This window comes from Ranitomeya variabilis, chromosome 2, assembly GCF_051348905.1.
Source record: "Ranitomeya variabilis isolate aRanVar5 chromosome 2, aRanVar5.hap1, whole genome shotgun sequence".
Taxonomy (NCBI): Eukaryota; Metazoa; Chordata; class Amphibia; order Anura; family Dendrobatidae; genus Ranitomeya; species Ranitomeya variabilis.
Window position 1 is genome coordinate 808,802,325 of NC_135233.1, and position 27,405 is coordinate 808,829,729.

General features: G+C 40.6%; 1 protein-coding gene across 1 annotated transcript in view; it reads left to right on the top strand.

Annotated features, from left to right (window-relative positions):
- Positions 1–27,405, top strand: part of LMBRD1 (LMBR1 domain containing 1) — a 310,836-nt gene that overhangs the window by 63,246 nt on the left and 220,185 nt on the right. Inside the window, exon 4 of the mRNA XM_077289961.1 lies at positions 3,853–3,947. Coding sequence (XP_077146076.1) covers positions 3,853–3,947 — 95 coding nt within the window. The remainder of the gene's footprint in view (positions 1–3,852; positions 3,948–27,405) is intronic.

The window sequence follows — 27,405 nt, forward strand, 5'->3', positions numbered from 1 at the left end:
ACTTTATTTTTTTTATTTTTTTTATATATTGTCACTTTGAAGTTAGTAATGGGGACGTCTTATAGACGCCTGTTCATTACCAACCTCTGGGCTTGATGTCCCCTGACAATACAAAGGTGAAATCAACCACCCAACTATCACCCCACTAGCCACCACACTAAGGCAAGTGGGAAGAGCGAGGCTAAGTGCAAGAAGAGCCGCATCTTGTAGATGGGCCATTTCTGGGGCGACTGAGAGCTGCTTTTTTTTTTGGTAGTCTGCCAATATCCATGGCCCCTTCCAGGCTATTAATATCAGCCCACAGGTGTCTGTCTAGCCTTTACTGGTTAGATTTTATAGGGGACACTCAAGTCAATTTTTTTTTTTCTTGGTCCCCCTGTAAACTAGCCAGTAAAGGCTAAACAAACCGCTGTGAACAGATATTAATAGTCTGGGAACCTTTATGACTATTGGCTCTTTCCCAGAATATTAACACCAGTCCTCAGCTTTCCCTCTGCTGGTTTTGAAAATTAAATGGGAGCCTGCATAATTTTTTTATTTTTCATTTTTTGTAATAATTAACAGTTGCTGTTTGTGTGTGTGTGTGTTTACTTAACCAGTAAGTGAAGAGTTAAATAATGAGGGTGTCTGGCTAACGCCTCTTCATTACTAAACCTAGGGCTTGGTGTCAGGGACAGCTGCTGACCCCAAGCCCTTATCCCATTACCCTGATGCCACAGCATCAGAATGAAAAAAAAAAAGTGGTGAACCAAGAAATCACATGACAAAACAAAACTTTATTTAGCTCAAAAAATCATTCATTGCTGTACAAAAACAAATAACGCTTCAAAAAACATGCGTTTTTGCTGCCAAAAGATGCAGAACCATTGCACAAATTACTGCAATCAAATGCTCAACATGCGCATATGCATCCCCAAGTAAATGTTCTATGAGGGTGGGAGGACGTTCACATCACAACAGCAGCTCTGGTAGGCAATTCTGGTATCCTGGGAAAAAAAGTTCACGCAGAAACTATCCAAAAACTCACAAGTTGATTGGATGCAAGAATTATGAATTTGATCTTAAATTATGGATCCTATGTTACCATGTAACTTGGACGGTTAAGACGTTTTTGATGCAAAAAGCTTTTGATTTTAGTAAATGTGACCTCTAAATGCTGCAAGTTCAATAAGACAATTTATTATTGTTTAGAACCTTTACAATAATTGGAAACTGTTGTGCACAATAATATGGAACTGTGCATTTTGTGTTCGTTATAACACTCAGTGTTTTCATTGTCAGGTTGGTCCATTAAAATTTGGTGTATACTTTTTGATTTGAACATTGCACTGACTCGTTTGGCTGGGGACTCTGTGATGAGAATGAAGGAAAGGCGCTGTTCTAGGAGGAAATTATAGCTTTTTGTATTACAATTATGCTTTGCCCTGATTCTGTTAATAGCAGGTTGTTTACTAGTGGACCATCCTTTCAATCTTGACATACAGTTAGGTCCATATATATTTGGACAGAGACAACATTTTTCCAATTTTGGTTATAAACATTACCACAATGAATTTTAAACAAAACAATTCCGATGCAGTTGAAGTTCAGACTTTCAGCTTTCATTTGAGGGTATCCACATTAAAATTGGATGAAGGGTTTAGGAGTTTCAACTCCTTAACATGTGCCACCCTGTTTTTAAAGGGACCAAAAGTAATTGGACAGATTCAATAATTTTAAATAAAATGTTCATTTCTAGTACTTGGTTGAAAACCCTTTGTTGGCAATGACTGCCTGAAATCTTGAACTCATGGACATCACCAGACGCTGTGTTTCCTCCTTTTTGATGCTCTGCCAGGCCTTCACTGCGGTGGTTTTCAGTTGCTGTTTGTTTGTGGGCCTTTCTGTCTGAAGTTTAGTCTTTAACAAGTGAAATGCATGCTCAATTGGGTTGAGATCAGGTGACTGACTTGGCCATTCAAGAATATTTCACTACTTTGCTTTAATAAACTCCTGGGTTGCTTTGTCTTTATGTTTTGGGTCATTGTCCATCTGTAGTATGAAACGACGACCAATCAGTTTTGCTGCATTTGGCTGGATCTGAGCACACAGTATGTCTCTGAATACCTCAGAATTCATTTGGCTGCTTCTGTCCTGTGTCACATCATCAATAAACACTAGTGACCCAGTGCCACTGGCAGCCATGCATGCCCAAGCCATCACACTGCCTCCACCATGTTTTACAGATGATGTGGTATGCTTTGGATCATGAGCTGTACCAAACCTTCGCCATACTTTTCTCTTTCCATCATTCTGGTAGAGGTTGATCTTGGTTTCATCTGTCCAAAGAATGTTCTTCCAGAACTGTGCTGGCTATTTTAGATGTTTTTTAGCAAAGTTGAGTCTAGCATTTTTATTCTTGACACTTATGAGTGGCTTGCACCGTGCAGTGAACCCTCTGTATTTACTTTCATGCAGTCTTCTCTTTATGGTAGATTTGGATATTGATACGCCGACCTCCTGGGGAGTGTTGGTCACTTGGTTGGCTGTTGTGAAGGGGTTTCTCTTCACCATGGAGATTATTCTGCGATCATCCACCACTGTTGTCTTCCGTGGACGCCCAGGTCTTTTTGCATTGATGAGTTCACCAGTGCTTTCTTTCTTTCTCAGGATGTACCAAACTGTAGATTTTGCCACTCCTAATATTGTAGCAATTTCTCGGATGGTTTTTTTTCTGTTTTCGCAGCTTAAGGATGGCTTGTTTCACCTGCATGGAGAGCTCCTTTGACCGCATGTTTACTTCACAGCAAAACCTTCCAAATGCAAGCACCACACCTCAAATCAACTCCAGGCCTTTTATCTGCTTAATTGAGAATGACATAACGAAGGGATTGCCCACACCTGCCCATGAAATAGCCTTGGAGTCAATTGTCCAATTACTTTTGGTCCCTTTAAAAACAGGGTGGCACATGTTAAGGAGCTGAAACTCCTAAACCCTTCATCCAATTTTAATGTGGATACCCTCAAATGAAAGCTGAAAGTCTGAGCTTCAACTGCATCTGAATTGTTTTGTTTAAAATTCATTGTGGTAATGTCTGTAACCAAAATTAGAAAAATGTTGTCTCTGTCCAAATATATATGGACCTAACTGTATTTTAGATCTGTATAGAACAGAAAGAACAGACAAAGAGAATCATGTTCAACAGTGAAAATGACTTTTATACTACACCCCTCTTTTCATATATGACCTTTAAAGGGAATCTGTCAGGTTTTTTACTTAATCTCATAGCAGCATAAGATAGGGCAAGTGATCCTGATTCCAGGGATATGTCACTTATTAGGCTGTGTGCTTTAGTTTCAGTACAATCGGTACTTTATCAGCAGGAGATTAACACTACCAGACAATGTCTCATGCATAGGTTAGTCCATCTAATCTGCACAACCCATCCCCCGCAACTAATTGGCAGTGTACTTGGGAAGCTGCTAGTCAGGGGTGTGGGCTGGATTATTCACAGCTCTGCAATCTGACCACTGCTACATCTGCAACAAAGAAAAAGGGGATTTTCTCACAACTGCACCAAACAGTCTAGTAAGTGATACATCACTGGAATCGTTCTTTGTGCCCCTACATCCATGTTGCTCACAGATTGGATAGTAAAAACCTGCTGACAGATTCCCTTTTATTTCTTTTTTTCTTTTGATTCTTTTATTATAGATTGCCATTTGGTATAGTGTCTTTTTTCCCTATTATATAGAAATAATTATCCTAGCCAGCTAAAAGTTTTATGATAAAACATTCTGAGATCTAATTAATTAAATGCTACAGTTCTAACGAAATAACATTTTGACACTTGACTATTTTTCTTTTTGTAGCCTTTTATTCCATTATCCTCTTCTGTGTGTTTTTGTGGATACCATTTGTATATTTTTACTATGAAGAAAAGGATGAGGACAGGACCAGCTGCTCAGTAAGTACTTGCTTTAGAGATATATAATTCTACTAGCTGAAGAGCCCGGCGTTGCCTGGGCATAGTAAATATCTGTGGTTAGTTATAGCACCTCATTTCTCTTATTTTCCCATCACGCCTCTCATTTTCCCCATCACATCTTTCATTTTCCCCCTCACATCTCTCATTTTCTCCCTCACACCTCTTTTTCCCCCTCACTCCTCTTATTTTCCCCCTCACTCCTCTCATTCCCCCCTAACACTTGTCATTTCGACCTCACATCTGTCATTTTCCGATCACTCCACTATTTTCCCTCACTCCTCTCATTTTGCACTCACACCTTTTCATTTTCACCTCACACCTCTCATTTTCACCTCAGTATATACATGTTTGTCATCTCCCTTATATATAGTATACACCTGTATGTCATCTCCTGTATATAGTATATACCTGCTGTGTGTCATCTCCCCTGTATATAGTATACACCTGTATGTCATCTCCTGTATATAGTATATACCTGTATGTCATCTCCTATATATAGTATATATCTGTATGTAATCTCCTCCTGTATATAGTATATACGTGTGTCATCTCACCTGTATATAGTATATATCTGTGTCATCTCCTCCTGTATATAGTATATACCTGTATGTCATCTCCTCCTGTATGTAGTATGTACCTGTATGTCATCTCCTCCTCTATATAGTATATACCTGTGTGTTATCTCTCCTGTATATAGTATATATCTGTGTCATCTCCTCCTGTATATAGTATATACCTGTGTGTCATCTCCCCTGTAAATAGTATATATCTGTATGTCATCTCCTCCTGTATTAGACCTCGTTCACTCCTTATTTGGTCAGTATTTTTACCTCAGTATTTGTAAGCTAAATTGGCAGCCTGATAAATCCCCAGCCAACAGTAAGCCCACCCCCTGGCAGTATATATTAGCTCACACATAATAGACAGGTCATGTGACTGACAGCTGCCGGATTCCTATATGGTACATTTGTTGCTCTTGTAGTTTGTCTGCTTATTAATCAGATTTTTATTTTTGAAGGATAATACCAGACTTGTGTGTGTTTTAGGGCGAGTTTCGTGTGTCAAGTTGTGTGTGTTGAGTTGCGTGTGGCGACATGCATGTAGCGACTTTTGTGAGATGATTTTTGTGTGGCGACATGCGTGTAGCAACTTTTTGTGTGTCGAGTTGCATGTGACAGGTTAGTGTAGCAAGTTGTGTGCAGCAAGTTTTGCGCATGGCGAGTTTTGCGCGTGGCGAGTTTTATGTGTGGTGCGTTTTGAGTATGTGCAAGTTTTGTGTGAGGCAACTTTTGCATGTGTTGCAACTTTTGTGCATGTGGCAATTTTTTCGCGTGTGCAAGTTTTGCGTGTGGCGAGTTTTCCATGAGGTGAGTTTTGCATGTGTGGCGAGTTTTGCATGTGGAGAGTTTTGCGCGTGGCGAGTTTTGAGCGGAGACTTTTGTGTTTCGACTTTTATGTGGCGAGGTTGGTGTATGTGTGGTGAAATGTGCACTGAGGGTGGTATATGTGTTCGAGCACGTGGTAGTGTGTGGCGCATTTTGTGTGTGTGTTCATATCCCCGTGGTGGTGTGGTGATTATCCCATGTCGGGGCCCCACCTTAGCAACTGTACAGTATATACTCTTTGGCGCCATCGCTCTCATTCTTTAAGTCCCCCTTGTTCACATCTGGCAGCTGTTAATTTGCCTCCAACACTTTTCCTTTCATTTTTTCCCCATTATGTAGATAGGGGCAAAATTGTTTGGTGAATTGGAAAGCGCGGGGTTAAAATTTCACCTCACAACATAGCCTATGACGCTCTCGGGGTCCAGATGTGTGACTGTGCAAAATTTTGTGGCTGTAGCTGCGACGGTTCAGATGCCAATCCCGGACATACACACATACACACATACACACATTCAGCTTTATATATTAGACTAGCTGTACTACCCGGCTTCGCCCGGGTTAATGACTGCTGTTAGCAAAATAGAATGTGTTAACAAAAATTTATTCTGCACACAAAAACCACAAAACAAATAGATAGAAATGTAATTATTAAAAGGCAAAAACTAAGCTAATAGAAGAATTTCACAACATATATTAGCTTTGTTATACTGAGAATGTCTTTGTTGCCTATATTAACCAATCAGAGCTCAGGTTAATTAACTGTAGCAAAATAGAAGCTGAGCTGTGATTTGGTTGCTATTGGCAGCCTGATAAATCCCCAGCCAACAGTAAGCCCACCCCCTGGCAGTATATATTAGCTCACACATACACATAATAGACTGGTCATGTGACTGACAGCTGCCGTATTTCCTATATGGTACATTTGTTGCTCTTGTAGTTTGTCTGCTTATTAATCAGATTTTTATTTTTGAAGGACAATACCAGACTTGTGTGTGTTTTAGGGCGAGTTTCGTGTGTCAAGTTGTGTGTGTTGAGTTGCGTGTGGCGACATGCATGTAGCGACTTTTGTGAGATGATTTTTGTGTGGCGACATGCGTGTAGCAACTTTTTGTGTGTCGAGTCGCATGTGACAGGTTAGTGTAGCAAGTTGTGTGCAGCAAGATTTGTGCATGGCGAGTTTTGCGCGTGGCGAGTTTTATGTGTGGTGCGTTTTGAGTATGTGCAAGTTTTGTGTGAGGCAACTTTTGCATGTGGTGCAACTTTTGTACATGTGGCAATTTTTCTGCGTGTGGCAATTTTTCTGCGTGTGCAAGTTTTGCGTGTGGCGAGTTTTCCATGAGGTGAGTTTTGCACGTGTGGCGAGTTTTGCATGTGGAGAGTTTTGCGCGTGGCGTGTTTTGAACGGCGACTTTTGTGTTTCTACTTTTATGTGGCGAGGTTGGTGTATGTGTGGTGAAATGTGCGCTGAGGGTGGTATATGTGTTCGAGCACGTGGTAGTGTGTGGCGCATTTTGTGTGTGTGTTCATATCCCCGTGGTGGTGTGGTGATTATCCCATGTTGGGGGCCCCACCTTAGCAACTGTACAGTATATACTCTTTGGCGCCATCGCTGTCATTCTTTAAGTCCCCCTTGTTCACATCTGGCAGCTGTTAATTTGCCTCCAACACTTTTCCTTTCATTTTTTCCCCATTATGTAGATAGGGGCAAAATTGTTTGGTGAATTGGAAAGCACGGGGTTAAAATTTCACCTCACAACATAGCTTTGACGCTCTCAGGGTCCAGACGTGTGACTGTGCAAAATTTTGTGCCTGTAGCTGCGACGCCTCCAACACTTTTCCTTTCACTTTTTCCCCATTATGTAGATAGGGGCAACATTGTTTGGTGAATTGGAAAGCGCGGGGTTAAAATTTCACCTCACAACATAGCCTATGACGCTCTCGGGGTCCAGACGTGTGACTGTTCAAAATTTTGTGGTTGTAGCTGCGACGGTTCAGATGCCAATCCCGGACATACACACATACACACATTCAGCTTTATATATTAGATTTATATTTCTTTATTGGTAGCTATAAGCTAATTAGCTGTTCTAAAGGAGTTTCCGATCGACTCAAAAGATTGATGCTTGCAGTTAGGCATGCCTTTTTTATTTTGTCCTATCCCTCCTACACTTTTGTGGGGCCTATATGTCAGAACAATCTCAAAAGTGATATTTTAAAAATTCCAACTCTAGAAATATTCAGTCATGCATTCAGGAAGTTTAACCCCTCTGGTGCTTCACAGTAATTAATGCAAAGTGGTATGAAAAAATAAAAATGATATTTTTGGCCTCAAATTTCTTATTTTCACAAGCTGTAATGAGAGAAAATGCTCTGAAAAATGTGTTTAATCAATATCTACTGAACATGCCAATACCCCAAATGTGGTCGGAATCTACTCTGTGGACACACAGCATAGAAGGGAACGAGCGCTATTTAAAGGTGTTTTCCCACAAACAAAAGTTCATATTATTCACTGGATCTTGGAATAATAATAATTTCGACAATAGAAATGATTAAAAAAAATGTTCCTGTGCTGAGATAATCTTATAAATGTGCCCCTGCTCTGTACTGTGTAATGGTTGTGTCTGACCGTACAGGGACATGGTCTGATCATACCACAGCTCCTGGGCAGGGGGGGAAGCAAAAGAGAGGAAACAGATAGCACAGCAGGGGATCACAGCTGATTCTTTTTGTGAGGTAAAACATTTCCCTGCCTGTTTTAAACAATGTTTTACCTCACATAATCAGCTGTGATCCCCTGCTGTGCTGTCTATATACTCTTTTGCTCCCCCAAACGAGATGTGGTATGATGAGACCATGTCCCTGTACGGTCAGACACAGCCATTACACAGTATATGGCAGGGGCACATTTATAAGGTTATATCAGCACAGGAACTTTTGTTTTAACCACATCCAATTGTGAAACTTATTATTCAAATATCTATTGATTAAAATTAACATTTGTTCATATGTGGTTGGCAACTACTATTTGGGCTCAGAAGGGAAGCATTGTTATTGAATTGCAGACGCCATGTCACATTTGTAGAGTTTTTTTGAGGGTGTCAAAACAGCAGAAGCAGAACAATTGACCCCATTTTGAAAACTGCACCTCAAGGAATTTATCTTAAGATCTAGTATACTTTTTGGACTTGCTTGTGCTTTACGAACATTTATAACCTTGATAGAAGAAAATTAAAAAATTACATGATTTCTCCAAAAATGTTCCACTTGGATCCAGTTTTTTGAATTTTCACTAGGTAAACAAGGTGATTTTAACTAGCAGGAGACTGCAAAGTAAGGGGTCTAGCCCATTTTGGCTCTCACTGAAGAGCTGGAGGAAGGTGAGTTTAAATGCTCCTTTTATTTTGGTGCTGTGTGGCGGCCATTGTTGCTGTGGCTTTGTGCTGGTGGGGCGGCGCGGTCTGGAGTAATGGGGGCTCAGTCTCGCAGCATGGGTGCTGTGGGGCAACAGGCCGTCCGCCCTGCTGGTGCATGGCATCTGCGGCGGTGGTCGCCGCACGGCTCCGCTCCGTTAGGGCGTTAGGACCCACTACGAGGTTTGCCGTGAAGGGGCAGTGAGCTTCATACAGTCTGATCAGAATGTTAAACTGAAAACCTCATGTTCAGTATTTAAATTTTTGCCGAGCGGCTTTAGATCAACGTATGATTTTGGGATGTGCGGTTCATGCTCTTTTTTTTTTTTTTTCTTTTTACACAAAACAAGTGAAAATGGATGGCACAATTTGTAAAACAATATCCCATATGTGCTTGATAACTGCTATTTGGGCGCACGCCAGGGCACAGAAGGTGTGCTGTGTGGAGCATATTTTTGGCTGGAAAAAGATTGTGGAGCCCATAATTATTTTTTAGTGCCCTCAACATTCCAAAACTGAACAAACCACCCACAAATAACTCTTATTTTGGAATGTATACCTCCTGAAGGAATTAATCTAGCAGTATAGTCACCTTTTTTTGATCTTGTAAAAAGTTTATAAACTTGGGAAGCAAAAATGAAAGAAATAAAAAGTTTACACTAAAATGATGCTTTAGCCCCAAATTTTTGTTATTCACAAGGAATATTAGGAGAGAATGGACATCACAGTATGGAAGGCAAATTATCTCATACTTGGCAAAAGCTTATGTGTTGTTGGAAACTGCTATTTGGACTCGCAGCATGGCTCAGAAGGAAATAAACGCTATTTGGCTTTTGGAGTGCATTTGTCTGGAAAAGTTAACGGACATCATTTGCAGAGTCCTCCAGGTTACCTGAACAGCAGAAACTCCCTCCCCAATGTGACTCCATTTTGGAAGCTACCACACTCAGATGAACTTATTGAGGAGTGTGAGTATTTTGAACCCCCCAAATATTTTTTTTTCCACAAAAATGTTGTTTAATCCCATTCTCACAAGTAATAAAAAGAGTAAATAGGCAAAAATACTTATAAAGACATTTCTTCTGAACTCCGTACCCAGTATGGTCGGAAACTACTTTGTGCCCATGGCAGAGCTCAGAAAGGAAGAATTGTTCCTGCAGAGCCCATAAGGTGCCAGAACAACTGAAATCTCCAACAACTGACCACATTTTTTTAAACCACACCCCTCAAGGAATTTATTGGGGGGTGTAATGAGCATTTTTGTCCCTTAAGTGTTTCAACGATTCCTTTGCCATTTTGCTGTGTGAAAATGAAAAATTACAGTAAGTAGATGTAGATTGAAATATTTCATCTTTACCATGACTACAAGGAAACATACAGCTCAAATTATTACAGAGTATTGCCGCACTTGGGAGAAATAGTGTATGTGGGCATACGGCTCTGCTCAGAATTGATGCAATGGTTTTTGGCTTTTTGGGCCCAAAGTTTCCTATAATAGTTTGTGTGCCCATTTGCTGAGCCCATAAGCTTTCAAAACTGCAAAAATGGTTAGTCGCCCTATATTACAAATTACACTCAGAAAATAATCTAGTGGTGTGGTGATTATTTTGATCCCATTGGCTTTTTGCAGAAAATGGAGCACAGTGGATTTTGGACAGTGAAAAATGCACATATGCCACTTTAGTGCCCAATTCATAGTGCCCAGCTTGTGTTTTCAGACACATGCCCCATAGATTGTTGCAAAGGTTGTCCAGGACCTAACAACTGACAAATCTAAATATGCGATTAGTAGGTGTCCGACACTTTCAAGGTCTGCTGAAAACCACTTCAGCACGGGCCCAAACTAAGGCTAGGTCCACATTGCACTTGTTGGCACTGTCAGGTGCATACTGTCAGGATGGATCCCGAAGCATCTGTCCACCCTAGTTATCCACAGTGAAGAGACCTAGTACCTATCTCTTTGCAGTGTCCCCCTGAACAGTAAAGTGCAGTCTGCCGCTCTTTCCTGTTCAGTTACACAAGCAGATGCTGGCCACACGGAGGCTGAAAGAACACACTTTTAGCCTACGTCTGGTGAATTGTCGCCTATGGAGACCTTATAGTGTACATCTCAAAAATTTTCCAAATGTATGCTGGAAGCTACAGTTCACCTAGCCTAAGTGATATACTGGCTTAACACAGCTACCCCTTACATGAATTGGTGGTCACTGCCAAGTACTGCAGTACATTCACTTCAATGGGCAAGACAAAGCTCTGTTGGACCTGCACTGATCTCATTTTGATAACCTCTCCACTGGTCGGTTTATCAATAGTGATGAGCGAACATGCTGAAATAACTTATCTGAGCATGCTCAGGTGTTATCAGAGTGTCTCCGGCATGATTGATTAATACGTTTGAGTCCCTGTGGCTGCATGTTTTGCAGCTGTTAGACAGCTGCAACAGATGCAGGGATTGCCGAAATAACAAGCAATGCCGGCATGTGTTAGACAGCCGCAAAACCTGCAGCATCGAGGACTCAAACATATTATGGGTATATGCAAAATGTTCCACGTGCCATTGGCTACAGCACCACCCCAAAGAATGATTGATCCATCCCCATGCTTAACCCCTTCCCGACATCTGCAGTACATATACCTCATGGTCAGGAAGGACTTCCCCGACCAATGCAGTATATGTACGTCATAGTGATCGCCCGCGCACAGGGGCCTGTGCGCTGGTGATCGTCGCCGGGTGTCAGCCGATTCTGACACCTGGCTCTATGCCAGGAGTCGTGCTTGCACCGTTCCCATCACTTTAACCCCCTAAATGCTGCGATCAGTGCAATCGCAGTATTTATAGAGCAGGCAGAGGGAAGAAAGACCCTCTGCCCTTGGATCGGAGACCCCGTGACGTCATCGTGGCGTCCTGATCGTAGCCATGGTGACCCGATGTTGTCATGATGACATCCAGGTCAACAAGCACTAGCAAGTTGGTTAGATCATGTGCAGTGCATGACCTATCTTGCTTGTCTTCAGGGCTGACAGGTTATAAGGTATAGCAATGCTCCTGCATTACTAAACCTTTATAACTGCAATCAGACTGCAGAAAGTGAAAGTCACATAGTGGGAATAAAAAGAAAATTTAAAAAAAAAAAAAAAAAATTGTAAAATTTTTTTTTTTTAAATCACAAAATAATAAAAAAAATATTGTACCCATAAAAAAAACCGTATACATATATTTGGTATCGCTGCGTCCAAAACGACCCAAATATATAAAACTGTCCCACTAGTTAACCCCTTTAGGGAAAACCGTAAAAAAAGAGGCAAAAAACGATTCTTTATCATCTTAACGCCTAACAAAAAGTGGAATAAAACTTGATCAAAAAGGCGAATGTAAATAAATATGGTATCCAAATGCCCCAATGTGCCTAATCCACATTTAGCGTCCACATGTTGGGCATTACTGTAGCGATAAGAGCCTACCTAATTTACAGGTGCATGAGCTGGGCACAACATACTGCTCACTATAATGGCAGTTTGCAATTTTCACTCGCAACATCCACTGCTGTTTGTTTCTGGAAAACGCCCATGGAGTCAAAATAATCACAACACCTGTAGATAGATTCCCAAAGAGGTATAATTTCCAATATGGGGTCACTTGAAGCAGTACAATACAGCACAGCCACATTTGGGGTATTTCTACATTCAACAGAAATTGTGGGACACATTTTGGTGTCATTTTTACCCATTTTCCTGTGAAAATATAAAATCTGGGGCTAAAACAAAATTTTGGTGGTAAAAATATAATAATTTTTTTCTTTATTGCCCAATGGTATAAAATATAAAAGTCATATCGAAACACAAGTCATATTTAAGAAATGTTACCACTTTCATGAAGTACAATGACTCATGAAAAAAAACAAACACTCAATTAGTGGGATCCGTTGAAGTGTTCCAGAGTTTTTTCCACAGAAAGTGACACTGGTCAGATTTGTAAAATTTGGCTCAGACATGAAGGTGAAAACTGGCTCGGGAGTGAAGGAGTTAATGAAATTCTGTGCCCTTTTTACTCTGCACATACCTTTGATCATTGTGGCCAAAGAGGTCTATTTTAACCTCATTGGTCCACAGGATTTATTACCAACATGCATCAGGATTGTTTAGATGTTCTTTTGCATTCTTCTGACTCTGGATTTTATTTTGAGGACGCAGGAGAGATTTTCTTCTGATGACTCTTCCATGAAAGAGATATTTGTGCTGGTGTCTGCTGTTTTTTGGTACAAGGTTAAAGGAGGTTGGGGTTTTATAAAGCTAAGACATTTGCACCACTTGGCTTTTCCGAACAATGATGGTGAACAACACATAACCCCAAGAGGCTAATTAAGGTCTGAAACATATGTCAAAGTTTTGTGAGCATATAAAACTTTGAGTGCCCAAACTTTTGCTTCGACCCATTTTCCTTTTTGTAATTTTTAAAATGTAAACAATTAAATATAACCGGTTCATGTTCAACTTGCTTAACTGTTACATGCCACTGTGCTTGCCCATTTTGTGTGCCGCAGATGGGTATGGTAGTCACAGCTTTCCAACTCCTGAACGCTCCTGCAGAAGATTGAGCAGCTCTTCAAATATGGAGCTGAGCAGCTCCACATCCACTAATGAGAAGACTGTTCCCACGGGATGGGGGGCAGGGCTACAATTAGAATGATATTTCTGAGAAAAATCAGAATGGTAGATCAGTCCGTTTCCTGCCCTCTAGCTGTGAGTGTCAGAGTGCCAGATGTGGCCTGCGGGCCGCAGTTTGGCCAGGTCTCCATTAGGGGATTTGAAGCTGTGATCATACTATCACCTGTGCTATACATAGCAATGCATGTGTACTGCTATGTATATAGTGGAAATCGCGATCTCCTATGAATGCCATCTTACATACTGGCTTTCGCTGAACTATCGTAATGATAGGTATGGGGGTATTGAGGAGACCCCCGGCTGTCAATAGCAATCTATCCGCAACATTTAATGGCACATGATGGCTGATTGATCGTCATTTGTTTAATCTCCAAATAGATCACTTGTTGCTGTCTTTAACGGAGTGTGTACTACATGGTGAATAGGTCAAATGCATCAATCCGGAGTTTGGACTATTTAGTTCACCACAGAAGCAAACTCCCAATTGTGAAAGTGCTTAATCTTGAAGATGTTGAGGAATCTGAACACAGTGTATTCATGTAGTTCTTTGCTAAATATGTATTTATTTTGTTTGCAAGAGTAAATAACGGATATCTTGGTTATGCTTGCTCTGTACTGGTAGATGTCTTTGGTTTAGTCCATTAGTCCTTATCTGTTCTTTCACTTTGAGAATTTTAGTAAACTTGCTAAAATTCTAAAACAGGTGAGGACAAATGTGTCGTGACCCATAATGTATGGACCGGTAGTGGTTCTTTTAACCCGAACTGAACAACCTCATAGACAAATACAGCATGAGCCTTTCGAGTTTAGGTCTGGAACCTACGGCCAGTCTGCGTTATCAGTCAGTACGTGGAGCGTGAAACACTCATGTGGAAATCCGGCCTTAGTGATATGTTCGGGGCTTTTCACTCCTATTTCATCAGTGAAAGTCATGCAGAGCTTGTGCATAAAGAATATATTTATGGCTCTATCAATCATTTGTGACAGATTATCTCCTAAGCAGTTCCTTACATGAAGCTCTCTACAGAATGCTACTACAGCATGCTGAATCGCCATAATTGCAGATTAGTGATCATATGGAAGGCTTGTGCTCGCTATGCTTTGATGAGAATTGTCAATTCTGCTGTGTTAATGCTTCAGTAATAATTTATAAATTGTTAAGTCAACATTGTGCATCAATTGTTAAAGTGAACTTTATGTGTAGAAATAGAAGCACATGTAATGTAGACCGTTCTGATGTCAGTTGTAAATGTTTTCACCTAGAAGGCAAAGGCTATAGAGCAAGTACAAGTATTAATATTTAATAAGAAAAAAAAGTCAAGTATGATATGGTATATCATGAATTTTAACAACTTTATCTTGGCATTTAAGTAGTTTTTGTAACACCTTGACAGACTTTTTTTTTTCCTTCTTTCCTTCTCATTCCTTAGACCCTTAATAATAAGCACATAAATTATACATATATGGCTTGATAAATAGAAATCCTCAGCGAGTTCTCTTTTGTTACCCTTTCTAACAGAAAACCCCCAATAAACAGCACAATTCCAATGGGTTTTTTCCCTGGAGTTAGAGAAAATTGGGTAATAGGAGGATATGGAGTAAAAGGGAAAACAAAAAAGTTAGCTACCTGTTGAGTCCCGATCAATCTTTGTTGCTTTTCTTGCATCAGTCATGTTCTGAGCCGTAGCACGTCAATTTCTCTTGCGGGAATGCTCCGTCTTCTGTGCAGACTTTCCCCTTAGACTTGCATTAGATGCGTTAAATCCGCAGTTAAAAAAGGACATGCGTTGTAAAGTGCGTTTATGCAGTGCAAATACACTCAAAAAGTGCATTGATATAATAAATAAATAATTAAAAAAAAATGTGGGGTCCCCCCTATTTTTGAAAACCGGCCAAGGTAAAGCAGACAGCTGATGGCTTATATAAACAGGCTGGCAAAGTCCATGGTTATTTTGCCCTTTCCAGCCTAAAACTACAATCCTGCAGCCACCCTAGGTTTGGCGCATCCAGTATGTGCCAATTCCAGCACTTTGCCCAATCTCTTCCCGATTGCATTGGTGCGGTGGCAATCGGGTATTAGTTTGAGGTTGTTGTCAGCTTTGTAGTGTTAGCTGGCACCAAGCACATGGGTTGATAATGGAGAGGTATCTTATCAGACACCCCATTACTAACCTAGGAGTAATACAAAAAAAAACACAGGAAAAAAGTTTATTTTAAAAAACAATCCCCCACACCTTGTTAACAAATTTAGTAAAAAGCAAATAAAAACAAACATCATGAAGTTTCAATGTAATCCATTATATCAGATGTCCAAAATTGGGAATCTGAAAAACATAAAAAGAGAGTTAAAGAAATAAAAACAAGAGGCAGTCCCTCATTCACCAATTTGATTCCAAAAAAATCTGCAGCTTCAACGTAATCCTTCGTGATCCCGCTACGTCCAGCAATTCTGTACAGCAACCTATGGAGCATATTTTCCTTGTGTCCAAAATGCTACGTTTTATGGAACGCCGGTAAATCCCCATGTGTTCATTGAACCATGTAAATTTACCACATTCAATACATTCAATTGATGTAATTTCTGTTTCAGAGACTCACGTTTTAGCAAGAGAAATTAACATGCTGCGGTCCTGAAGGAGGCACCGCATGTCCGTCTCCGCGGGTAATCTGCAGGCGTCTGTGCGCTCATAGTGGGCATGAGATTTCTAGAAATCCCTTCCAGTATTCTCTAACATCTGACCTCTGCGGTTTTGATGCTCCATAAATACTGGTGACTGACGTGTCACTGAAGTGTCACTTAGAGGATTCACCCACCCCACCCCAAGCAACAAATTTTAGAGTACTTTATGCTGCTGAAAACTCAACTTGAAAATACCCATTTTAAGAAGAGTTTTGGGCTTTGTAAATAATTAAATTTTTATCTGTAATAGTTCACCATGCTGTTTCTTCTCTGACTAGTTTAGGCCTAGCTTTAGTGGTGGACTGACACCGTAGTTCTTCGAAATGAAGGCTTATTTTTAAGGAATGTCTTTTTTTTTTCATTAACAAAAATCCACATTTATTTATTGAACAAAAAAAAATGTATTCAAATATAATTGTCATTACACACTCCACATACACATGTACAGTGGCTTGCAAAAGTATTCCCTCCCGTGGCATTTTTCATGCTTTGCTACCTCACAACCTGGAATTTCACTTTTTTGAGGGTTGGCATCGGTTCATGTAAATAACATACCTACAACTGTAAACACTTGCTTTTCTGTTTGTTGTGAAATAAACAACAAATGGGACAAAATAACTGAAAACTTCAGTGTGCATAACTATTCACTCCCTAAACTCACTACTTTTGTAGATCCTCCTTTTGCAACAGTTAATCTGCAAGTCACTTTGAGCTTTCAACATCTTGCTATTGAGATTTTTGCCCATTCCTCAAGGCAAAACTGCTCTTGCTACATAAAGTTAGATGGTTTCCTCTGTTGTACAGCAATCTTTATATCAGACAACAATTTCTCAATTGGATTAAGGTCTGGGCTTTGACTAAACCACCCCAAACCATTTACACGTTTTCCCTTTAACCACTCAAGTGTTTGTTTAGCAGTATGCTTTGGGTCAATGTCTTGTTGGAAGGTGAACCTCTTTCCCAGTCTCAAATCACTGACCAACTGAAACTGGTTTTGTTCGAGAATATCCCTGTGTTTCACACCATCCATCTTTCCCCTAGACTTGTCCATTTTCGTTGTCCCTACTTCTGAAAAACATCCCCACAACTTGCGGCCACCACCATGTTTCACTATGGGGATGGTGTTCTTGAGTGATGAGCTGTGTTGGTTTGGCACCAGACTTGGACAAAAAGTTTAATTTTGGTATTGTGACTACAGAACCTTTCTCCATACATCTGAGGATTCTCTCATGTTTCTTATGGCAAACTCATTTTGCTTTACAAATTTTCTGTGCTTTTTTTTCCTGCACACTCTACTATAAAGATCACCTGTATGGAGTATACGGTTTATTGGGGTAATATGGACAGATACTTCAGTCTCTTCTTTGGAACTCTGCAGCTCTTTCAGGGTTACCTTTCGTCTTTGTGCTACGTGAGCTAAGCTTTTTGGTGGGTGGCCCTATCTTGGCAGGTTTGTGGTACCATGTTCTTTCCATTTGATGATAATAAATTAGATGATCCTGGGGATCATCAGAGATTGGGATTTTTTTTTTTATAACTCAACCTTGACTTGTGCTTCTCAACAACGTTGTCCCTGACTTATTTGTAGATCTCCTTGGCCTTCATGGTGTTGTTTGGTTAGTGCTGCCTCTTGCTTAATGGTGTTGCAGCCTCTGTGTCCTTTTAGAAAAGGTGTGTATATACTGACAGACCATGTGATACCTAGGAAGTCCCCCTGTGTGCAATCTTTCTCTAAACATGTGACTAATGAAGGTTATTACTTCCACTAGAAATTTTTAGAGGTCTTCATAACAAAAAGGTGAATACATATGCACATGACAATTTTTAGTTATTTGACCCCATGATCAATTTATGCCTATTTTTTTCACTTCATCAACTTAGACTTAAATGTGCTGATGCATCACATGCAAATCGTTTTACGAAAATATTTGAATGCAGGTTGTAATGTATGAAAATACATACATAAGCCTGTGTCTTCTTCAGTTCCTCTAGGCTCCTGCAGTATTATGTAAAATCATGCTAGGTCTTATTTTTGGGGAAAAACATTGGTAGCTTCCTTGCTTTGCTTATGCTGTGTAGTGATGGATAAGTGAAATTAGCTTTTTCTTGATGGAATTACTGAGGTTGGTTCTGCAATGAAGACTGGAGACTGTTACATCTTGGTCACATGGGACGAGCTGCTGCCCATCTACCGGAAGAGAACAGACCAAAACTACATAGGAAAGAGTAAAAAGGCTGGAAGGGGTGACAATTACACAGGAGAATGTGTTGTGTTTTTTTTATTTTTTTTATTGATTTGGTGAAGGTAATCTGCATTACTCCCGAGATTTTACTTTTTTCAGTTTGTGAATTTAATTTCTTTAAATGCAGCAACCCCTCTAATGAAAGTTTACTAATTAGTTACCTAAGCGCTTAAAATTATCTAAATCTCCTGAAAATCTAAAGACAGGCTAACGAGCATATGTTTTGTGGCTACTCCTTTGCTTTTATACTGTGTGCAGATTATGTATGTCTTAAGGAAGCCCCCAATTAAGGCAAAAAGAGAAATAGTATAGCAAGTTAATTGAGTTTAATGGGGCTTTTATTTGTAAAATGCAAATTATAATGTTTGATGTTATCTGCATGTTAATTTCCCTTTAAGTTTCTAAGGTAATTAGAATTTTTTTTCTCTCCATTAGGCTGTGTGCGCATGAATTTCTTAACCGGCTTCTCTCTGTACAGCATTATGCATATATATTCCACTTTAATGTGCAGTATAATCGATCCCTGACTCTGCCATGTAGACTCAGGCCACCTGTAAAAATTCCTTGTATTATAGCAAGGTTATTTCATGTTAATGGGTTTTTTCGCACAAGAGCAGGAGGAGTACACTTGATGAGAACACCATCAAGGCTTGGCTGAAGTAAAATGAAACCGTAAAATGGATGACAAGTTTAGAATACAACTAGACAAAATTCAAAATGTTAGACCAAGGGTGGGCAATTAAATTTCCCAAGAGGCCACATGAGACTGTGACTGTTGTAGAGGGCCGAACCAACTGACCAAAATTATTTCTGTATTTTTTTTTATAGCTGTAGATTCACTTTTTTCCACTTACAATTGAGCAGACTTAAAGGGAACCTGTCACCCGAAAAAAGCTCTATTAATATACAGATCTGGAGTTAATCTGCAGCGCTACTAAATGGCCCAGCATCTGCACCTAGCCGAACGCTGCTGTGAGAAAATGAATTTTATCCCCCCCCCCCCCCAAACAGCGTTCAGGGTTCAGTCATGGGGGCAGCGCCGGCGACATTGCTGTGAACACGTCCTGTCAAATGTCACTTCTTTTAACTGTTTCAGGGTTTAAAATGGTGAAAAGAAGTGACGTGCTCATTCTCTGGGTGGCTTCCACAGGGAAACCGCCTGCTCTCTATGCTTAGTAAAATATAAGATTCACCGCACACTCTCTGCGTTATTTATCAAAATTTGATGTGAATTTATTGTACATAATCTGGGAGCGTAACAGAATATACAACTTATGCGATTCTATATATATATAACGTTTCGGCTCAACCAGAGCCTTTGTCATGTGATCGCTGTGAATAAAGAAAAGAAAATACGCAACACAAAATAAATAATGACAAAAGCAGGCAAAAAACACATATTATCCTTCGCATCGGAATAGAGGGTCATCCTGGTGGCACAATAGGCTGTATCCGTCCACCATAAAGCTTCTGCCATACAATGATAACAGCAATAGAGCTCACTAGTAATATAAGTGACGGGTCAGAGTAGAATAGACAGATCAAAATCCGGTGAAATAAGGAAAACGTAATGATCCTGGGTGCCTTGTGGGTAGAAGTAACAGTGTGAATAGTATGTAAATCAAAAGACAAATGCCCAGCGGGTTGATAGAAAGGGTGGAGAACAAATGAATAGATCCATGTGTCATGCTATAACATAAAACCTGTGAGCTGTCCCCTAATAATAACATGAGAAGTGGCATAGTAATTACCTTTATTCCAGATTCAGACAGTGATAAACGGATGGGATTGTCCCAGTAGTAATAGATTTACACTAAAAAGAATGGTGAGAAGTGGATTAACATGTGTGAAAACCAAGAAGACGTGCCCATGGAGGTAGATATGGTACCTATTTGGGTATAAATGTTCCCTTGTAGCTGCCCAGTACTATGGATCTGTGGAGGTAAATGACATGTAAAGGACTGGTCCTGCTAGGGGGAGTTAAGCCGGGGGTTGCCTGGGATCTGTGGTGTTACCTTTAGTGTCCTGTGCTGTAAGCGGCGCTCCCGCGCCTTGCTAAGTCCGGCGTATGTGAGATCCGGTGTTGGCTCTATTTAACAGGGAGCTCCCGGCCGCAGCACCGGAAGTGCGCGGTGCGGACCGGAAGTGACGTGTCACAACTGTGCTGAGCGCTATGCGCATGTCCAGCTCTTGCTATGCCGACCAGTAACATGTCAACAGACAGCTATCTGTAATGGAGAGAGAAAACTCTATGCGGTCAGAAAGGGAATGGTAGATACAGTAAATGAAATTGAATATGTGGTGCAGGAAAATCCCGGACTACTAAATGAGGGGAATGGTATACGGTGACAACAGATATGGGGAATGGAAGGTGATAGGAAAAAGGGACTGAGTAAAATGCAGAATGTGGTGCAGGGACTGCCTGAATAATAAATGAGGGGCATTACTCACAAAACTAAATGAGGATAAGTTATTGAATATATGTTGGTGTATGCATGAGGGAAAGAGGGTAACTCTCCTAATTTCACACAGAAAGGCGGATCTAATATCACGTTTAATTAACAAGTCTTTAAAGAACAGAAAAATGGGTAACAAAGAATAAATAGAAATCGAAATTAAAAAATTCTCTCAAAATGCTCACAATAGCCAATCAATTTCCCTATTGAGTCCCTTAGGGGCCAAGGTATCAAATTTGTGTATCCAAAAAGTCTCTCATGACTTGAGTAGCTTGACATGATCACCTCCTCGCCTGGGCCGGGGGACATGCTCAATAACTTGGAATTTAAGTTGTGCTACTGTATGTCTTGATCTCGTGAAATGGTCTGGTAGGGGTAGCCAATTCTTGCCACATCTGATGGTGGACTTATGACTGGCAATGCGGTCCTTGATGTGTTGTGTGGTTTCACCCACGTAGAAGAGCCCACAGGGGCATTTTACCTAATAAACCACAAAATTGGAGTCACATGTGAAAAAAACCTGTATGGGGTAAGATTTACCAGTCCTGGGGTGGGTTATGCAGTCAGATTTTATGATGTTAGATCATGCTGCACAGTTTAAACACGGGAAAGTACCATTACGTCTGGTGGAGAGGAGTTTGAGTAGAGGTAGGGTGCATGCTGCCTATGTCGGCCCTGACAAGCCTGTCTTTGATGTTGGGGGGTCTCTTACTACACATGAGGGCCGGTTCCCTAAAGGGGGCAATGTCGGGGTATGCCTTAGCTAAAAGGGGCCAATGTCTCCTAATGACAGAGTAGATTTTGGGCATAAGAGGATGAAAGACATGGACAAATGGAATCCTTTTCATGGATTTATTGTGTGGAAGAGGGGATGGGGGTGAAAGAGTCCACGTCCTCTCCTCAGTGAGGAGTCTTGAGGGGTAACATCTTGCCCGGAACTTTTGTGCCATCGTGTCCAACCTGTCGTTCAAAGTACTGGGGTTAGAGACAATATGGGCCGCCCTGTTAAATTGAGATCGCGGCAGGCTATTTTTCATTGTACGAGGATGACAACTGGTATAATGCAAAAGACTATTGCAGTCCGTAGGCTTACAGTAGACGTCCGTGGATGGGCCCCCCAGAGGGTCCTTTGAGACCTTGGGCTCCAGAAATGGCACTGATTCGGTGTCAGAGTGAATGGTAAATTGTAGTTCAGGGAAAATGGAGTTCAAGTATGAATGAAAGGATGTTGGTGTATCATAAGAACCTGTCCAAATGAGGAAAATATCATCTATATAGCGGTGATATCCCAGAACATACCATGAGAAGAGACTATTAGTGAATACGTAGGTAATTTCGAAATGGTTCATAAAGGCATTAGCATAAACAGGAGGGACGTTCGAACCCATTGCTGTGCCACACTTCTGAATGTAGAATGTATCCTCGTACAAAAAGTAATTTTGAAAGAGTACAAGATGGAGTGAATCAAGGCAAAATTGGATAGCATCTTCCGACATAGTGGATTGACATAGCAAGTACCTCGTGGCCTCGATGCCCTTGGTGTGTTGGATGGACGTGTAGAGGCTATTTACATCAAGAGTAACCAGGGTACTGTTTGGTGGGACTGTGTCAAGTTGTTTAATTACTCTAAGAAAATGTCCTGGAGAAAAGATCGGGTTGATCTAATCAGTGGTGTAAGGATCTTTTCCAGGAAGACTGAGAGGGGAGACAAAACAGAATCCGTCGAGGCCACAATTGGTCTACCGGGAGGGTTTTGAAGCGACTTATGAATCTTTGGTAGTACGTAGAAAACCGGTGTAATGGGGTGAGGATTAACTAACAAGAAAGGTAGCAGTTTTTTGATCTATGATGTGCCGTGTAAGATACGTGTCAATCAAGTTGCGAATCTTATAACTGATGTTAGTGACCGCGTCTCTTGGTAAAATACCATAGGTATTGGTGTCTGACAACTGACGATTCACCTCGTTCATGTACTGTCCACGGTTCATAACTACAAGAGCTCCCTCTTTGTCTGCCGGTTTCACAATAATGGATTTATTGGCGTGAGGAAAGTGCTTGTTTCTCAGTAGAAGAGATATTAGAACGTGATGGAAAAAAAACAAGGCATTGTTGGTGAGTAAGATAATTAATCTCCAGGATGCAGGTGCAGCAATGTGTAGCGAGGTGAGGTCCGTCCGGATCTGTGGTGGAGAATCCAGCATGTCAGAGATGGACCAGAGAGCGGGCAGGCAGAGGTAATCGACCGCGGCACAGCGGTACAACAGGGAAGCTGCGCAGAGCCAGGTTAAGCCCCTGCCGGTGGCGTCCTGGATACGAGCGGGGAAAGGAGGGGGAAAAAAATGGCTGGCGCGTAGCACAGCGTGTGATGTCACAAGAACTACAGGGCGGCACAGAGACCAGAAAGGAGATTCTCCACCACAGATCCGGATGGACCTCACCTCGCTACACATTGCTGCACCTGCATCCTGGTGAGTTCCCGCCTGGCGCGGTACCATTTGTGCTGTTATTTCATTAGCCATCCCAGCTTTCATATGTGACACTAGGCCAGCTGCAGCCTACATGAGATGGTCATTCTATTTGAAGGGCACCAGCAGCACGGGCTTTTTTAACTCCTTGCGGTCTCATTGTTTTTTCTGCATCAGTGCCCAGCACAGGCAATTGATGGGGGGTTTTATTTAGGTGGTCACACCATTTTGTTTCTGTACTTTCCTTGCATTTTGTTATCCCTTGAGCGCGGATTCAGCTGCATCATTACTCATTTTCCTGATGCTTCTTCACCTGAAAAAACTTGACAACTTTGCTGCCCGTGTGTACATATCCTCATACAATATTTTCATGAAACCTCGTCTGCTAAATCTGGAACTCTACAACTCAAGATGGTTGTGTTTCAAATCCTGCACTGTTGTACTAAAGCTAAATGCTTCCATATAGTAGACCAGTGTTTCCCAAACTCCAGTCTTCACGGCCCCAACCAATCATGTTTTTATGATTTTCTTAGTATTGCACAGGTGAGAAAACCTGGGACAGTTTATGATGCCTTGAAAATTATTCCATCATTTGTGCAATACCAAGGAAATCCTGAAAACTTGATCTGCTGGGGGTCCGATAGATTTGCACTATAAGACGTTTGCTAAATACATCGGTATTGCGTGCATAGACTATCTATTGTGTTGAGGGCCTTCAACTCTCCACTGACAGATGCTCTCAAGGGAGATGTCAGACTACAAACCTTTTTGTTTTCACCTACAAAAGGTGCCACCAGAGCAGTCTGGTAGCGGATCTCATAGAGAACACAGGAGCACTCGGCAGAACGAGCTCCTCTGTATACGAAACAGTAAGGAGAGAGAACTGCTGAACAAAGATCTGCGAAACCATCAATCAGCATACCGCTGTCTATTGTGTATAGGGCCTCTTAGTTATGGAAATTGCATCTGTACAAATAATAAACCCAATAGTGCATTTGAGCCCAAAGATATAAAAATGACTCTTAATCGGGTAAAAATACTTCAAACATATTAGTGCACATATTGCGGCTTTGCCTCATAAGTGCAAGGTATTAAAAATCTGGCTGCATATCTTTCATTCATGCATTGTGTATTATACTTAGGGTCTTTTTATAGCCGTTGTCCGTTAATAACACCGCATAAAAGTTGAATTGATATTGCAGTCATTCTTCAGATGATCAATAGCCTTCTGAGAATGATCATCTTTGAGAGTTTATGAAAGTCATAACATGTACGCCTCTCTAAATGTAAAACACATTTGAATTAATAGAGAGGATTGTTAAGGTTAAAGAAACATTTTGAGCTGAATAATCTGAGAGTCAGCTGAGAAATATTCTACATTAAGGGAATTGAAAGAGCTAGGGATAACCGTAAGACGTTCCTGAATATGAAATAAGGCCAAGGTTGAAAGAAGTATGTGCAGTTTCTAAGGAGGATCGGGAAGTGGGGAGACTGAATGGTTCGAAGTTTTAGGTTTTTAACTTGGCTTAGGTTTAGAATAGAAACTATTTAATTTCTAAAATTGTTAAATGATGTGTTTATACTGCCCATATTAATTATCTGTATAAATAATTCCCAGTCCTAGTGGAGTAAGCCTGTGAGGGAAAGAAAAGGATGTAATAAATGAAAACTACAATAACTCTTTAGATTAATAAATTGGTGCTGTTATTGGCCAGTCTACGGACTCCTGCCCACAGCTAGATTACAGATCTGCACTGCCCTAATCTGTAATGGGGTGTTCATAAGTGCTGTAGGGTCATATTATACCAATTGTATACAGCAGAAGTGTCAAACTGCATTCCTCGGGGGCCGCCAACAGGTCATGTTTTCAGGATTTCCTTGTATTGCACAGGTGATAATATAATCACCTGCACAGAATGATTCCAGCACCTTGTGGAATGCTAAGGAAATCCTGAAAACATGACCTGTTGGCGGCCCTCGAGGAATGCAGTTTGACACCTCTGGTATACAGTCACACACCCTTTGATATTCTCTATTGCAGTTAGTGGACTTAGAATAACAGATTTGAGGGCATAAAAAAAGTTCCTCGAAAAGGACAAGTGGCCATGGATCCATAATACATAGTACCACAATAAAGGGTGCATGAGACTGTAAATATGCAAAAATATCTAAACAGCTTGGACTCAAGGTTAACTATTCCTTTCGCTGATGCATTGTAGCAAACCCTTCAAAGAAGACACTTGTGCTGATGTGGCTTGTTATAATTGTATTAAACCTGCAGTTGTCAAACCTGCTGCATTTGTACAGATAATGTTATCCTCTTGATGAGAAAAATATTTGCATTCAGCACATGCAGGAATCGAAACAATAAACATATAAGAAAATTGCATATATCTATCATATTACGGCAAATAAACACATAAAAGAACAAGGCTTTCTTCGAAAAGGCTAAAAAATCTTTATTGCTATATATTAAAAAATAATAATTTCATATTCAAGAAGATCATAAAACACATCAAGAATCCGGGTAAATACAAAAAAGGTGGGTAATCCTGGATAAAAAAAAAGTGTACACTGAATAAATAGTAGTAGCAGTAGATGCTGCCAAAAGTAGATGGTATAATAAAGGATAAAATCTAATAATGAATAATAAGCAATTAATAATAACACAGCCTGTTAATTAATAGAATGACCATATAATGTGCTGTATGAGAAATGGATATCAAAATAACAGGCAATATCATAAAAATATATCATATATTCTAAAGCTTTAATAGAATACTTAGTCATGCAGGAAGACTCCGTATAAGGTTAATAAATAGGAAAATAAGCCATGTAATACATAGAGAATAATAATGAACCCTTTGAAGGAGTATAAACATACCAAATTGGACACGTGTCAAGGCAGTGTTACCTTCAATGTAGGGATCGAGGAACCCATCACACCCCACGCGTTTCGCACTGAAACTCTTCGTCCAAAGGTGATTGGTTTCTGGTGTGGAGGCTATATAAATTGTCAGTGACCAATGACCAGGAGGCAATTGTCTCCATTAATTATTTACCAATGTGTAGATCCGCTTTCTCGGAATGCCAATGCAGTAATTTTATATCCACGCCATGTGCACAAACATCACCAAACATCTGCGTCATGTGATAAAGTCACGTGTATGCGTCATTATATAGTCCCGAAGTTCTCACATCACATGGTGAGGTCACGTGTATAGACCTCACTAAAGTCCTGATCACATGGCACCGTCCAATACAAACTGCCGATGATGGGATACAAGTCGGGTCAATGCTCATCAATATGCATCAGTCTTAGAAGTACGCCCCGCAGGGCGTATATAAATGTAAGGTCATAAATGCCGAACCAAATCTAGGTCCTATCTGAGCATTATGGTCACTGACAATTTTGCAAGTTTTCCCACCTACAAACAATGGAGAGGTCTGTAATTTTTATCGTAGGTACTCTTCACCTGTGAGATACAGAATCTAAAAATAAAACCTAGAAAATTACATTGTATGATTTTTAAATAATTAAATTGCAATTTATTGCATGAAATAAGTATCTGTTCATCTACTAACCAGGAAGAATTCTGGCTCTCACAGACCTGTTAGTTTTTCTATAAGGCTATGTTCACACGATCCTTTTTTTGATCCTTTTTTTTTTTCAGGTCCTTTTTCCATGCAGGGTACAGTCCAATGTTACTCTATGGAAAACAAAAACCGCTGTGCCCACTATCCTTTTTTTCTCAGGCAAATCCGCGAGGATTTGCCTGCAGAAAAAAAGAAGTACCATGTCACTTCTTTCTGCGGATTCAGCTCCTGTTTTCAACAGGCACCAATAGGAAAGTGCTGTTGAAAACCCGCAGAGGAATCTGCAGAAGAAACTGCAGGAAAATCAGCAGTGCAGTTTTGCACTGCGGGTTTTCCAAATCAGGACCTGAAAAAAAAAGGATCAAAAAAAGGATCAAAAAAAGGATCGTGTGAACATGGCCTAAGAAGCCCTCCTACTCTGCTGCACTCATTACCTGTATTAATTCCACCTGTTTGAACTCGTTACCTGTATAAAAGACACTTGTCCACACACTCAATCTATCATACGCCATCTATCACACTCTGACCTCTCC